This window comes from Camelus dromedarius, chromosome 7, assembly GCF_036321535.1.
Source record: "Camelus dromedarius isolate mCamDro1 chromosome 7, mCamDro1.pat, whole genome shotgun sequence".
NCBI lineage: Eukaryota > Metazoa > Chordata > Mammalia > Artiodactyla > Camelidae > Camelus > Camelus dromedarius.
Window position 1 is genome coordinate 25,402,120 of NC_087442.1, and position 14,552 is coordinate 25,416,671.

The 14,552-nt window shown below is 36.5% G+C and overlaps 1 protein-coding gene across 8 annotated transcripts in view; it reads left to right on the plus strand.

Moving 5' to 3' along the window:
* CADPS2 (calcium dependent secretion activator 2) overlaps nucleotides 1–14,552 on the plus strand; it is a 449,325-nt gene that overhangs the window by 323,301 nt on the left and 111,472 nt on the right. For all 8 annotated transcript variants that reach the window (XM_064487396.1, XM_064487392.1, XM_064487395.1 and 5 more), the window contains exon 14: nucleotides 11,223–11,324. In XM_064487396.1, coding sequence (XP_064343466.1) covers nucleotides 11,223–11,324 — 102 coding nt within the window. The remainder of the gene's footprint in view (nucleotides 1–11,222; nucleotides 11,325–14,552) is intronic.

Consider the following 14,552-nt stretch of genomic DNA (forward strand, 5'->3'; position numbering starts at 1 on the left):
CTTCCTTTCTATAATAAGCATTTAAGGTTAAATTTCCACTAAGCATTGCTTTTATTACTTATCTGCAATTTGATCATGTATTCGATTAAAATTCACTCTAAGTAATTCTAACTTCCCATTATAATTTCTTTTTTGAAACAGGGTTACTTATGAGTATATTTTAAAAGTTCCAGGAAAGTGAATCTTTTTGGGTGATTTTCTTGAGAATTGATTTCTAACCTGATTTCTTTTTGTTCAGAGAGTGTAGTCTGCATGATACTGATTCTTCATAACTTGAGGCTCCTTTATGGCCAATTATGTGTTAAATATTGTAAACGTTTCCTGTTGCTTGAAAAAATATGTATATTCTGTAGCATGGCAGGGCAAGCAGGAGTTGTGTAGTTCAAATCTTCTAGGCTCTCAATAACTTTTTGCTGCTTGATCTGTGGGGTTAGGACCAAGGTGAACGGAAAACTGCCGCTGCAATGTGCTTTCGTCCTCTCCTTCTACCAATTTTTGCTTTGTGTATTTTGAGGTTGTTTACTAGGTACATTCAAATTTAAAAACATTAAATCTTCCTGGTGAATAGAAATTTTTATCATGATTTAGTGACCCTTTTCATAATTAGCAATGTATTTTGCATTAAAGTTTATTTAGGTGGTTATTAGCATAACCTTTTGGTATCTGTCTGATATGTTTGTTCTGTTAGCTTTTCTGCATTCTTATGTCTTATAAATAGCAAAAATCAAGTCAAAATAGATTCTGATTTAATTTCTGTTCTTTTTGTCAGTTTATCCATCTACAATTATCACGTGTCTTGATGTCAGTAAATTCTACCATTTTATTTTGGGCTTTCTTTTTGGTTCATGTTTATAAAATTTTGTTTCTTTCTTGCCTCTTTTTTGTTTCATCCTGGTTATCTTTTTTCCACTCAATGGTTTACATTTTCCATCATTTGAGATTTTACCATGTGTGTTGCTAAAATTTTAAATGTTATGCTAATCAGCACCATTTCCCATCCTTCTCAAGAGTGCAAGGCCTTAGAACATTCCACTCCCCTTACCCACTTCCTGGCTCACATGCTTATACTGTCTATTACTTTATTTGTATCCTTGTTTGTTTTCTAATTTAAAAAATTAGATATTATTTTTATTATCTTTTACTCAGTACTTGCCTAGATTTAGAAATTGCTTTCCTTTTCCCCTAAAGTATATTCTTTGGAATTTTCTATAATGGAACACCTATAGGTAGTGAACTTTTATTTGGAATTATCTTTGTTTCATCCACATTTTTTAAAGGAAATTTTGCTCAGTATACAGATCTACACTGACAGCTATTTTCTCTCAGAACGTTGAACATTGCTCTCCATTTTCTTCTGGCTTCCTTTGTTAAGAAGGCTGTCAGAAATCTAGTGACCATTCTTTTGAGGGGGATTTAACTGGATACTTTTAAGATTATTTTGTGTTTTGTGGGTTCACTATGGTAATATATCTACATATGGATTTCTTTTCATGTATTCTATTTGGGATTTTTGTGGATTTCTGATCCATCTGCCCTGATACTGGGTAAGTGCAAATTTCTTTGACCTGACCTTGACTGGGATATGAAGATCCATGTCTGTCACCAGTTCTGGAATGTTGCTGTCACTTGAATTATTGTCTCTCCTCCAGTCTTGCTCTTCTCTAAAACTACCATTACCCGTGTACGAGGCATTTTACCTTCTCTCTCTCTTAATGTCTCTAATGTATATTCTGTTTGCTTATTTTTCCAGTTGTGCTCTACGTAGTATTTTCAGTTCTGTCTTCTAGTGCAGGACTCAGCAAACTTTTTCTGTAAAGGGCTAGATGGTAAACATAGTAAAGGTTTTGGGCTTTGTGGGCCATATGGTGTCTGTCACAATTACTTGACCCTCTTAACTGTAGTGCAGAAGCAGCCAATGGACAGTATGTGAATGAATGAGTGTGGCTTGTCTTCTGATACAGTTTTATTCACGAAAACAAGTGGTGGGCTGCAGTTTGCTAACCTTTATTCTACTTCCTCATTTCTCTCTTCAACTATGACATCTGCTTTTTAACCTACTCATTGAATTTTTAATTTCAATCATTAATTTTTTTAGTTCTAGAAAGTCTCTTTGGTTCTTTTATAAACCCATTTGTTCATTTCTGAATGTCTCATTCCTTTCTTGGTTTTTATTTCTTTAGACTTTCTATAATTATTTATATTCTGATCATTACAATAACCAAAATTTCCAGGTGTTTATATCTATTCTTTCTGCTGATTTTTTGTTTGCCATCGTCACTGTTTTCTTATTGTGCTGGCAGTTTTTTGTAGTAGGTACATATACTTGGATTAACCTGTGGATATTCTGCAAAGCCTGGGTTGAGAATACTTTCTTCCTAAAAGAATTTGCTCTGCTTTTACTTGGTGATAGGAGGGGCTACTGGAGCCATTTTATTTTCCATCTTGGAGATTCCTCAATTGTACAAGTAGTACCCAGCATAATGAGGTCAGGTGTGTGGTACAGATTCTCAGGAAAGACTCTTTTCACTCAGTCTACAGATGTTGTAGAAACAGATAGATTTCCTTGTTTGCTCCCCTTTGCAAAAATATTTATTTTCTGGCCCATCCTTTCTCTCATAGTATAGCCCATTCGAGGGCTCCAGATTTGCAGGCATCTCAGGTTCAGCAGCCCATGCAGAGTAGGTCTCTGACCCAGAGGTACATTCTTCTCAGCATAGCTGTAGAGTCTCCTTGAAATCAACATTTGCCCCCAGGGCAGCCCTGGTGTTCACATTCACCCCTACTTTGGTTTCAGTTTCCAGCTCATTTTTGTTTCTGCCCTTGGGAGAATTTTTTTTTAACTTTGTTATTAGTACAGCATAACATTTAACAGTACCTTTGGTATAATTTATTTAACATTTAGGTGTTTTGTAGTGAAGAGCGATTTCTGGAGCATCAAGTCAGTCTACTATACGTTAAGCAGAAATCACGTGATAACACCTTGCATTCTGAAAAAAAAAATTGGACGTCTCTATGGAAGACCTCCTGGGACCCTCTCTGTAACCCCTCTGCTTCAGGTTCAACCTGATTGGCTGCTGCTCATCCATTGCATCTCAGCTTAAATACCATTCCCAAACTGAATCTTTACTCAAAATCCAAACTACATCAGAACTTTTACTTTTGCCCTTCTTAAATGCAATGTATACTTAATGTCTGATTTTTCTTTTTTATACCTGTCTCTATTATAAACTCTTTTAGGACAACAGTCATTTCTGTTGTGCTTATATTGTATTCCCAGGACCTGGCCAGTACTCGATAAATATTTGTTGAGTAAATAAATGAAAGACATTAGACCATCTGTTTACAAACTTTATAGGTGACATGTTGGGGCACTTCATAAATAGAGCTCACAATTAAATATTCTTAATGAATCAAATGCAGTAAGTTTCATGGCCCACGGAAAGACCCCATGTAACCAGCAAGATTGTGTCATCTTACAACATAGAAATTAATAAATTAAAACAATGAAATATCTTCTTTATATATAAAATTAAAAATGATTTTAAAAACTGATAAAGACCACAGTTGATGAGGTTAGAGGGAAATTAATAATTTCATGCACTATGGGTCAGAGTATAAGCTGATAAGTGCTTTTTTAAGAAGCAGTTTTGCAATATGTGTCAAATGCCTGAAAATATCATCTTATTTGTCTTAGCTCAGCTGCCATAATAAAATACCATAGACTGCCGTAACAAAACACCATAGCCTTAAACAACAGAAATTTATTTTCTGACAGTTCTTGAGACTAGAACTCTGAGATCAGGGTGCCAGTGTGGTTGGGTTTTAGGAAGGACTCTCTTTCTAGTTTGTAGATGGCTGTCTTCTCTTTGTGTCTTTATAGAAGAGAGAGAGAAAAAGGGATCTCACTCTTCCTCTTCTAATAAAGCTACCAGTCCAACCCGATTGGTGTCCCAGCCTTATGACCTCATTTAAACTTAATTACTTCCTAAAAGCCCTATCTCCAACTATAGTAATTCTGGGGTTTGGGACTTCAACATATGAATTTTTAGGGAAACAGTACAGTTCAAAGCACCATTTAACCTAGCAACATACTTTCAGGAATTTATCCCAAGGAAACAATCAAATACATAGTGCAAGGTTACTTATTACAGCAGTTATTTATGGTAGAAAAAAATAGAGGGAAAAAGTCTAAATTTCTACTAATGGAATATTGGGTTAATAGATTATGGTACATCCACCTGATGAAATATCATAATTCTGTTAAAAAGCATATAATTAGATTATTTAAGTGATTGAGAAATTGTTTACACTTCACTAAAAGAATCAAATTATAAATCAGAATATGCAATAGATGTATAGATTTATAGAAAGAAGACTGGAGTTATATTTACAAAATGGTATTACCAGTTAATTCTGATTGGGGCATTTAAGAAAATTTTTTGTCTTTGTGTTTTTCTGAATTCTTCTCCCAAATTTTGATGTGTATATAGTCCTTTAATTTTTCTTTTACAAAAGTTATTTTTTAAAAATAATAACAATAGGTATCGGGTAGATGTAATATTGTATCACAGAACACTTATCAACCTTAATCCTCTTTACTTTAATTTTAAAAATCCTCTCAATATTTTATTTTTCTTGAATTCTAGAATTGTGTGGGGGAGTGATTTTAGTTTGGTTCCAGGAGAGGCCAGTTACCAAACACCTTGATAAATGCCCTTGACCTGTCTGTCCATCACTGCTTAACCACAAAAACTAAGTCACAAGATCACATACCTTCATAGTGTCAGATTCCTGCTTTTTTTTGGTAGAAGTGTCTAAAACCTCCAAAGAAGATAGAATTCAATAGGAAATTCAAATATGGGAAGTATTAAGAGGGGGGAGGGTTTGGTAAAAGAAAAGAATATGATTTGTAAATTTCATTTCCAAGATGTTTCTCATAGAACATCTGTTTCTCCTTTTTCAACAAACGTATAGAGGTAGAATTAATTTCATTTTTGGAATATCTAAAATTTCAGGGGAAACAGAAGGACACTGATTATGTACTATATGACCATCCAAACGATATATCATTTTGTTTGAAACAATAGGAGGTATTACAGGTTAGGGAATGAAAATGAGAGATTACTGTTTTCTCCCTCATCTTTTATCGTTTCTTACTCTCATGCTGTGTCTTCCTCTTTTTTTTTTTTTATTCTGTTCGCAAATGGGTATTGGTGGGAAATGCACGAAGCGCAAACTGACTTGTACCTGCTGTGCTGCAGGCAGGGCTGACAGTTCAGAAATCCTGCCCTCCAGGAGTCGTTCCCCTTCGCGTTCTCTCTGGAGGAAGCTCAGATGTCCTGTGCTCCTTGTCAGAGGGGGCAGGTGAAAGGAAGCCCGTAAGAAACTCAAAAGCACCACAAACTTTGTCATTTGCCCACTCGATGGTTGCAAAATACCTTGTACCGCAAACCACCAAACTGCCAGGACAAGCGAACTTCCCTGAAGAGCTGGGGAGGGAGGGGGTGATGAAATCTTTCCCATCAGTTCACCAGAGTTTTCCATACAATGGTAACTCCTGGTGTGTTTACTCAACCCACAAACTTCCTGCGGGCTCTGTTCCAGACACTGTGTCGACTCCCAGGGATTATAAAGCTAAGGGCACGTTTATCCTTCGAGTCTCTAGAAGCTGTCCCGATGATAAAAACGACTGAGATAATAACCACAGAAGATGTTAGAGTTTTCACTAAGTAATAGAATATATACTTGTGGCACTAAATGGGGCTTTTTAAGTGGGGATTGTGGGGAGATCCCATGACTAAGTAATTCTGTTATGTACTATTTTTAAAAAATAAACAGATTTCTTTTACTGTCAGCCTTCTCAGATGTCATGGTCGTACTATGACCTCCAACAAGGTCTCATGTTTGTGTTGTTCAAAAAAATGCATGAGCCATTTCACCCTTTTTGATGAGTGTGTCACAGAACCATTGTTCCTTAAAATACATTGACAGCCAGTCGGTTATTCTTGCTCAGATTCACCCAAATGAAATGGATATTGAACATGCCAAAATTAGCCTGTATTGCTCTCACAGGCCTCTGAAATGTTGTATTATACTGAAAAAAAGGGCTACAAAATATGTGAACTATATACCGTTCAACCAGGGAGGTGAAGCCACGAGGTTAGTCCATAGCTGAACATTTAGGCAGATTCCCTCATTGATATTTTCTCAAATACCTGACTCTGCAGCCCAATTGTACGCTCTCTTCCTCTCAGATCTTTCTTGAAATATAATGCAATCATCCTTTGCCTTCAGAGAAGCAAACTTATTACCTGAACTGCCCCCAAAGCCATCAGAGATCATAGACAATGGATTGGTAGTACTGTGTATCCCTCTGGTTCCGGAGCTGTCTTTCCAAAACACCCTTCTCGCTTTGGAGCGTCTGTGGCACTTCTTGTGGAAGGAATCAGTAATCATGACAAGATGTCAGATATACAGGAAGGAACTGTTTGCTTTAAAATGCCTAATCTGCCAGATTGATGAAAAGCACAAATCATAAAGGCCTTTAGTTTGTGGGGAAATTGGGTGAAATTAATTTGTACAGGCCTTAATAGGTATAGGAACTATTTTTTGGATGAATCTGCTTTTCAGAAAAAATACTGTGTGTGTATGTGTGTGTGTGTGTGCACATATATGTGCACACGCATGATGGTTTCTGTGAAAACAGAACATGACCTGTAGGCAGATGTAAGATTAGTCTATTAGGCAAACATCAGCAGCACAAAGTTCTCTCGTCCAATTCTGTTTTTTTAGGAGTCTTTCAGGTACAGTTAACACAGGCACAACTGCACATGGTGTTTAGTTGCTTATTATGGAATACCAGAAGTAAGTTCTACGTCATAATTCATTTGATGGTATCCCATACTTAAAAGAAGCATACTATGGAACTGTGTTTTATACTTTGTTCATATGTTAAAATTATTTCATGGGGGAGGATATAGCTCAAAGTGGTAGAGCGCATGCTTAGCATGCACGAGGTCCTGGGTTCTCCAGAACCTCCTCCAAAAAAAAAGTAAATAAATAAATAGACCTAATTACCTCCCTCCCCCACCAATCAATCAATCGATCAATCAAATTATTCCACAGAACACTCTTATTAAAATCGTGTAAGTTCGAAACTACAGGCCTCAGCAAAAAATGAAAATATTAACATTTGCACATGAGCATACCCTTCCTTCTCATTGGAAGCACTTTAATATTTAATTATTAGGCATAGAGTTAAACCCCAGTTAACATTCCAATCAGAAAACTAGTCTGCTTTGTTATAATTTTAAATAACTACATTTTAACATCATCTTTTTATCAGAGAGGCATTATGCTTTTTTTTTATTATCTTGGGAAAAAAATTGTATTCTTGAGATGTAAAGCAATTTATTTCACTAATAATTAAAATGGCAGATAAACACTAAAAATTTTCTTCTAAGTGTAAATAAATACACACTGACTTTTGTTAGAGATATTTTTACCCAGAATTCTTAACTATAATTCCTGCTACTGTTTGCTTTTCAAAAAATTTCCCTTTTTCCCTACTGTTATATAATAAAAACATTCCAAACAATTTATGCTATATTAATACTAACAATAATAATAAGATTAGTGATATTACTAAGTCATGAATTTTTATAATCTTATATATCTGATATTTTTATATTCTATATACCACTCATTCATCTCTTTAGCATTTATTGCCAGCTACAATTCTAGGCACTGAGGTACAGCACCAAGAAGACAGACAATAAACAAATAAACATATCACATGTTGGCTGATGGCAGTATGTGCAGTGGAAAGCAATAAAGAGGGCTGTGGGAACAGGAGATTACACTTTTACACGGGGTAGTTAGAGATAGCCTTGCTAATCCTGAGTCGTGTTGGCAGGGATGAGAAGGAAATGAGTGAGAAAGCCATGTGTGTGCCCAGGGAAGGCTACCAGGCAGTGGAAGCAGCATATGCAAAGGCCCTGAGGCAGAGCATGCTTCCTGTATTTGAGGACTAGATAGGATGCCAGCATGGCTAGAGTGGAGGGACTTGCTGTGAGGGCGTAGAGGAGATCAGAGTGGACTTTGGCTTTTACAGTGAGTGTTGCCATTACAGGGATATGACTTATGCTTGAAGATGGTTCACAGTAGTGTGCAACCAATACTCTGACAAAGAAAAGACTAGAGGAGTGAGACCAAAGAGGCTACAGCTTATAAAGTTCAGTTATTTTATTTTATTTATAGTTAATATTTTAAACTGTATTACCCTGAGTCTACTAGATACACGTTCATAAAATTTAACTGGTTTAAATATCTCTCCAGGTTTCTGCAAGTGTATATGATCAGTGTATGAAAGAGCAAATTTTAGGGTGTCCTTTGTTAAGGTCTTTTTTAACTGAATCACTGATCCAGTGGTAGATATTTTAAATTGTATTGATATTTTAGCTCTCTGCTTTATTCAAGCAATATAGAAAATGTCTGATACAAATAAATATATTTAAAATAGTTCCACCTTTGTTGTATCTCAAATATAGCTTCCATATTTTTAATAGGGTTTTTTTAAATTGCTCTTTATTTCCTGTTAAAACATAGAGGAAAGACAGTAAGGCATGGGCACCAAGAGCCCCAGATGTGGAATGCAAGAGACCTAGATTTGAGTTCAGGCTTCTGTCCTTAAGAGCTGTGTGACTTTGGGGAAGTCACCTAACCTCCCTGAGCCTCAACAGCCTCCTCTCTTGGGGACTAGAGAAAGGATTGCTGTGAGCATCCTATGGTGTTATGCCTATGAAACAGCGCAGTACCAGGCACATTTTATATTTTTGTCTTTGAAAATTGCTACGTTTGTTTTAATAACCACCGTGACAAGAAGATTTTGATGACACAGGAAGTGTTTGCGTTTATTGGGAAGAATAATTTTAGAAGGAGCTGTTGCTTTTAGGGTTGACTGCCGCAAAGTTACCTTTTATTCCCGATAATTTAGATATAGAAGGCCACTTCATATGCCTGATATTTAGTGCATAGTCTGATACACCCACTAAAATAAGAACATGTGAATAAGGGCAAGACAAAATATGAAAGGTATTTAACCTGTAAGATGTGTAGCCTAATTTAGTAATAAGCTCGATAAAATGATGGCCCTTCACTGCATATAATAGTCTTCATCTTAGTGAAGTTGACATGGGGGACATTCCTCTGACTAATTTGTCTCAGTCTTCATCGCCTGAACCCCTGGCTCCATTCAGTCACGCAGGCAATGTGTCCCAGTGAAGTTTAATATGACAGGATGGTGTACTTATCACTGAGGATTACAGTCTCCTTTGACAGTTGAAAACTAACAGTAAAATTTGCTCAAATACAACCACACGGCACCTGTCAGAGAGCAAGGCCAAAGGAACATGTCAGTCGTCAGAACAATAAAGATAAGTTCTTTGCTCTTTTTCATCAAGTTTTCATAGGTGTATTTAGTGAAATAACCACCTGCAAGTTTGCGGTGTGGCCTTTTAGGCTGTCTGTGTAATAATGTAATGTAGTTATAGTTTTTGCCTAAATGCCCAAATTCCCAAATTAATGATTTGTTTAGAACTCTCCAATCTCACTTTTGTGATCATTGACAGTAGTTATCCTTAGGTTACAGTCTGGGTTCTGTGCTATTATTTGCTCAATAGGAATTGACTCTGAAGTAGTATGTGAAAAAAAATCCATTATTAAATTATTATAAAACATTAGGGTTAGCTCTTAGTTCATTGTTTCATAATTTAAAACCAGACTTTCCTTTCTCCTCCCTAAAAATAGTTGAAAGACCAATGTTTTGCCATTAGTTTTTCTGCAGTCAACATTCAAACTGTATTTTGATGGGTCAGAATGATGTATAATTGTAAATAATATTTTCAAAGCATAAATTCAAACAGCATGCAATTTTTTGGCATAATAAATTATTGACTCTAATTAGAAAAAAAATTCTCAGACTTAAATGATACTTTTTTTTCTGGGAGAAAATGATGCTTTGATATGAATAAAAGGTTTTTATGTCAGCATGATTCAGGTATAACTTTAAAATTAATTGCTTTTACCCTAATTGACTAGTTTACAAGCATCAAACACACACATACATATGTATAGATGTCTGTGTGAAAAACAGTGGGAACAGCAAATCTTGTTGGGAAAGTTATTTTAAGTATCCATTTTTTAATAACCCTCATTTCTACCTGTTTTATACATGAACATTAAAAATTAGCAAGTTCAAAGATGTCTTTGAGAATTAAATTATAATATTCAGAAAAATAATAGGAGAAGAAATAATTGGTATTAAGAAATACAGAGGATTCATTTTGTTGAAATATATTTAAAGTGAATATGAGTTTTAATATATCTTTTTCTCTGTTTTAACAAGGACAGTTAAAATTCATATATTCAAAATTTTAGATGACTGCTATACCACCAAATACTTAAATTGATAGTGAATAAATTCTGAATCCCAGCTATTAGACTTATTTTATATTTTCAATCCTAATCTTAGTAAAAGAAGATATCTTTTCGGTCGCTGTTGCTACTTTTAAAAATCCTAATGAAAATTAGCCTTTATTTCATAAGCATATTTGGTTTAACACAAAACTCTTGAAGCAATAGCTGGTCTTTCTTCTCTGTATGTTTATTCAAATATTTATATTTGATTTATATTTAAACAAACCAAAAAAGAGCAGTAAACCACTACGTGTATTCAAAATTTCTATTCCTTACAACAATGAAAATTAAATCTCCAATTTCACATTAGCTTAATTTTTATTTGGAAGGGAAGCAGTTAAGACATTGTAGCTTACATTCAGCATATTTTTTATAATATTTCCATTCAGGATATTTAATTGGTCACATGTTTGGTATCACTGTAAGGCACTTCACTGACATTCTCAACGACTAGTCATTGTTTTCTGTAGATATGGAAAATATTTATTGTAACCCTTTACCTTGAAGCTTGTCAAAAAGAAAATAATTTTCTTCCATTTATTCCAGGTCAAAATATGAAGCAAGTGGCTACAAAATATCTCCAATAAATGTACACCGTAGACACAAGTAATATGTATACTGTGGACTGACAGGCATTTTCCTTAATTATTTGGCTTTTTTTTCCAGGGAAATAGAAAGATGTAAAATATATAAACGTAAATGTCCTATCACTTTAAATTACCGATTCTGATTTTTTTTTGTTCCAGGCCTGATGGAATCGGAACTGTTTCAATGGAAGAAAAAGAGAGATTTGAGGAGATAAAGGAAAGGCTGTCTTCCCTTTTAGAGAATCAGATAAGCCATTTCAGGTATATGCTCCATTGATACAAATATTTGCTTCTTAATTCACTCCATCCTCTAATACCCCTGCAAATGTTTATCAAGTCTTCCTGCTACTGCTCACAAACTACCGGTGGCTTCTCCATTGCCTATAGGGTATGATCTACATTCCTGAGCCTGTGGTCTGCTTCTCAGTCAGTTTCCATGACTCACTAGGTAGGTCCCGCTCCCCTATAATATCCATCCCACTAGTCCCGCCCCCCTGCAGTATCCATCCCACTAGGTCCCACGTCCCTACAATATCCATCCCACTAGGTCCCGCCCCCTACAACATCCATCCCTCTAGTCCCGCCCCCCTACAGTATCCATCCCACTAGGTCCCACCCCCCTACAATATTCACCCCACTGAACCTCTCGCTCACCCTGTGTGTTTCCCATCCCCATGTAGCCTCTTCCCCCAGCTCTGGTGACAGTTCCTCCCCTTCTCTATCGCCGGGCAAGGAAACTCTAAAGTCCCACCTTCACAGTGGAGCCTTTCTCAGTTATTCCAACAAAAAGTGGAAAAGCTGAAGTCTTTGAGTGTTTATCTAATCTGTATCAGCCCTACTCACCTCTCACAGAGAAATGATACAAATGTCTTAAGTCGTTAGTTATCCCTTTACTTACATTCTGTGAGAACAAGGACCACAGTGTGTCTAGCACAGTTTCTTGCTCAGAAAAATTAAGTATTGAAAGTAAGAAACATTTGCAGGGTGAAGGATGAATATCTTGATAATATTCTTTTTTCCCTGATTGTAGTTAGCTTAATAGAACCTAATGGTTAAAAACAGAAACATGCCTTTTTTTCTGTCACTCTCTTCCTCAGAGCCTATAAAATTTTTCGATGTCAGTGTGTCGTATCTTATAGCATGTCTGTCATGTTGCAGGTGTGTGATTTGGAATCATCTCGTGAACTTACGGAAAAATAAATTCAATTAATATTCCCCCTTAGCACTTTGAAAACACTGTTATTTAGCCATGTGAACAGTGTATGGCTGCTCTGGGCCTCAGTTTCCTTATTGGTAATATGAAAAAGCTTAGACTCTGTGATTTTAAAATGGTCCTGAAGGAAGAAATTCTCATAGGATATGCTATGCATCCGTTTCCCTGCCTTAATTATTTAACTGGGGCTGGTACCACACCCTTAAGGCAAGTGAATGAGGGGGGATGTTCTTTATCATGACACCTGGGCAAGGGGGCAGTCATTTAGTGCTGGGTTTAGAAATGCCGTTCACAGAACAGTCTCACATTGGAGAATTTATTCTGCCCAAAAGGCTAATAGATTCACATTAGGATACACTATTCTCAATAACGTGACAGAGTTGAATTCTGGGTTTGGGGTTTTTGTTTTTGTGTTTGTTATTTTATTTTATTTTTAGTTTATAAACAAAATGAAAACACGAAGACTTTTACGTTTACAGCAGATGTTTCTGCGTTTGCCATTAAGAATACTGTCTTTTAGGTTGTGCAGAGATCCTTCAGTTTGCTGTGTATGTCGTTTAATGAAAATCAACACATAGTTTTGCTGATTTTGACATTATTGAGACAGAGCTCATAATTCTATTGAATCCCTACGGCAGTAACTGTATGTCTCCATGGTTGTTTGTAGCCGTGCTTTCATCTGCCAGTAGCAAAATCCTACCTCAAACTGGTTCAAACAAATAAATGTGCATGTTCACTTACACGCAGGTCTCAGGTAGGGTGAACTTCAAGACAGGCTGAATTTAGGAGCCAGAGCTCCATTTCTTTGTGATTCTCACATGCCTCTCCTTCTTCATGGGATGGCTTTACCCCCAGGTTGGTAGCAGGACCATAGATTTCCTTGGCCTCACATCCATACACGCCAGCATGGTGAGGGGACAGAGTAAAAGCCATCTCTTTCTGTGATTCTCTCTTTTAAGATGTAACATTTCTATAGAAGATCCTAGCGAACTACCCCTCATATCTCAGTTGCCCTAAATAGGTCACAGACCCAGTCCTGAACCGAACCCAGGGGCCACAGGAAGCCCAGGCACTAGATCCTCAGTCACTGACAAGCAGAGGGACCGCCATGACCGAGTGTTAGCCTAGCCAGAGTCATCCCGGGGGCTCCGCCCCCCACAGTGCTCCCAGCTACACAGCAGAGGCAGGGTTGTCCACATCATTTATTGTATTATAGTGTATTCCCCTCTCTTCCAGTTTTGTCTCTCTAGTTCTCTTAATAATTTCAGTAAAGATGTACTCTAGAATTCTTTTTCGTTTTATTTCTTTGATGAACTAAAGATACAAACTAAAATAAACTGGTCTAGACTTTTGGGGCTGGCTTTTATATTTTCTTCTGATGTTTACAGAGTTTGTAGAAATTTTACCAGGTTTGTTTCTCCTGAGTCCATAGAAAACTGGATAAGAAGAAATGGGATTAAAGTAAAATAGAGGAAATTTGAGGTATCCATATAGGCAAACTTAGAAAAATTTTTAAATTGTCCGTGCAGATTTTCATTAGGATTCTGCCAAATGATCTTCCTTAGCCACTTATGTTAAAATTTAGAAAGAACATAAATTACTTCTCAATTCATACTAAAGAAGTAAAGAGATTCCTATTAATAACTCTTGTATAGAAATTTATTTATTCAGGCCCAACTGTATTTCAGAAATGGATTTCAAAGACACAGATAGAGTCATAAGGCAAACTAAATTAAAAATAAATCAGGAACTTCTGGCTAAAGACTTCCTCACGGGACCTAAACAAACAGCAGAACAGTATTTTTCTAAAGACATAAATGCACAAGGACAACAAGGATTAGAGAGGAGAAAAAAATAGAAAAAAATAAGTAAAAAATGTGGAAGTCAGGTGAATGGATGGCTTCTAATTTAGCCACCCAGGAAAAACTGGATCATAAGCTGGCAGTGAGGAAAACAGAGAAGCAATCTGATTGATGTCATAAATCACCAGAATGTTTAGGAATTGCCAGTTGTAAGCCTTTCTGGAAATTAAGAGTGAAGGACGATTTGTAAGTAAATCTACTTAAAACGCACTGAGAGTCCCTAGATCTCTCTTCCAACTCAGCTGCCAGGCTGCGGCCCCTCCCCATCCCCCTTCCTGGCAGAGCACTGCAGGTTTATTCCCTGGGGAAGGTAAAATCAGAGGGTACCTGGACTGAGATGGAGGAGGGGAGGAATCATCAGCACAGTTGGAGTTAGGGATTATATGCAGAAACAGGGTGATTCAAAAAATGTTT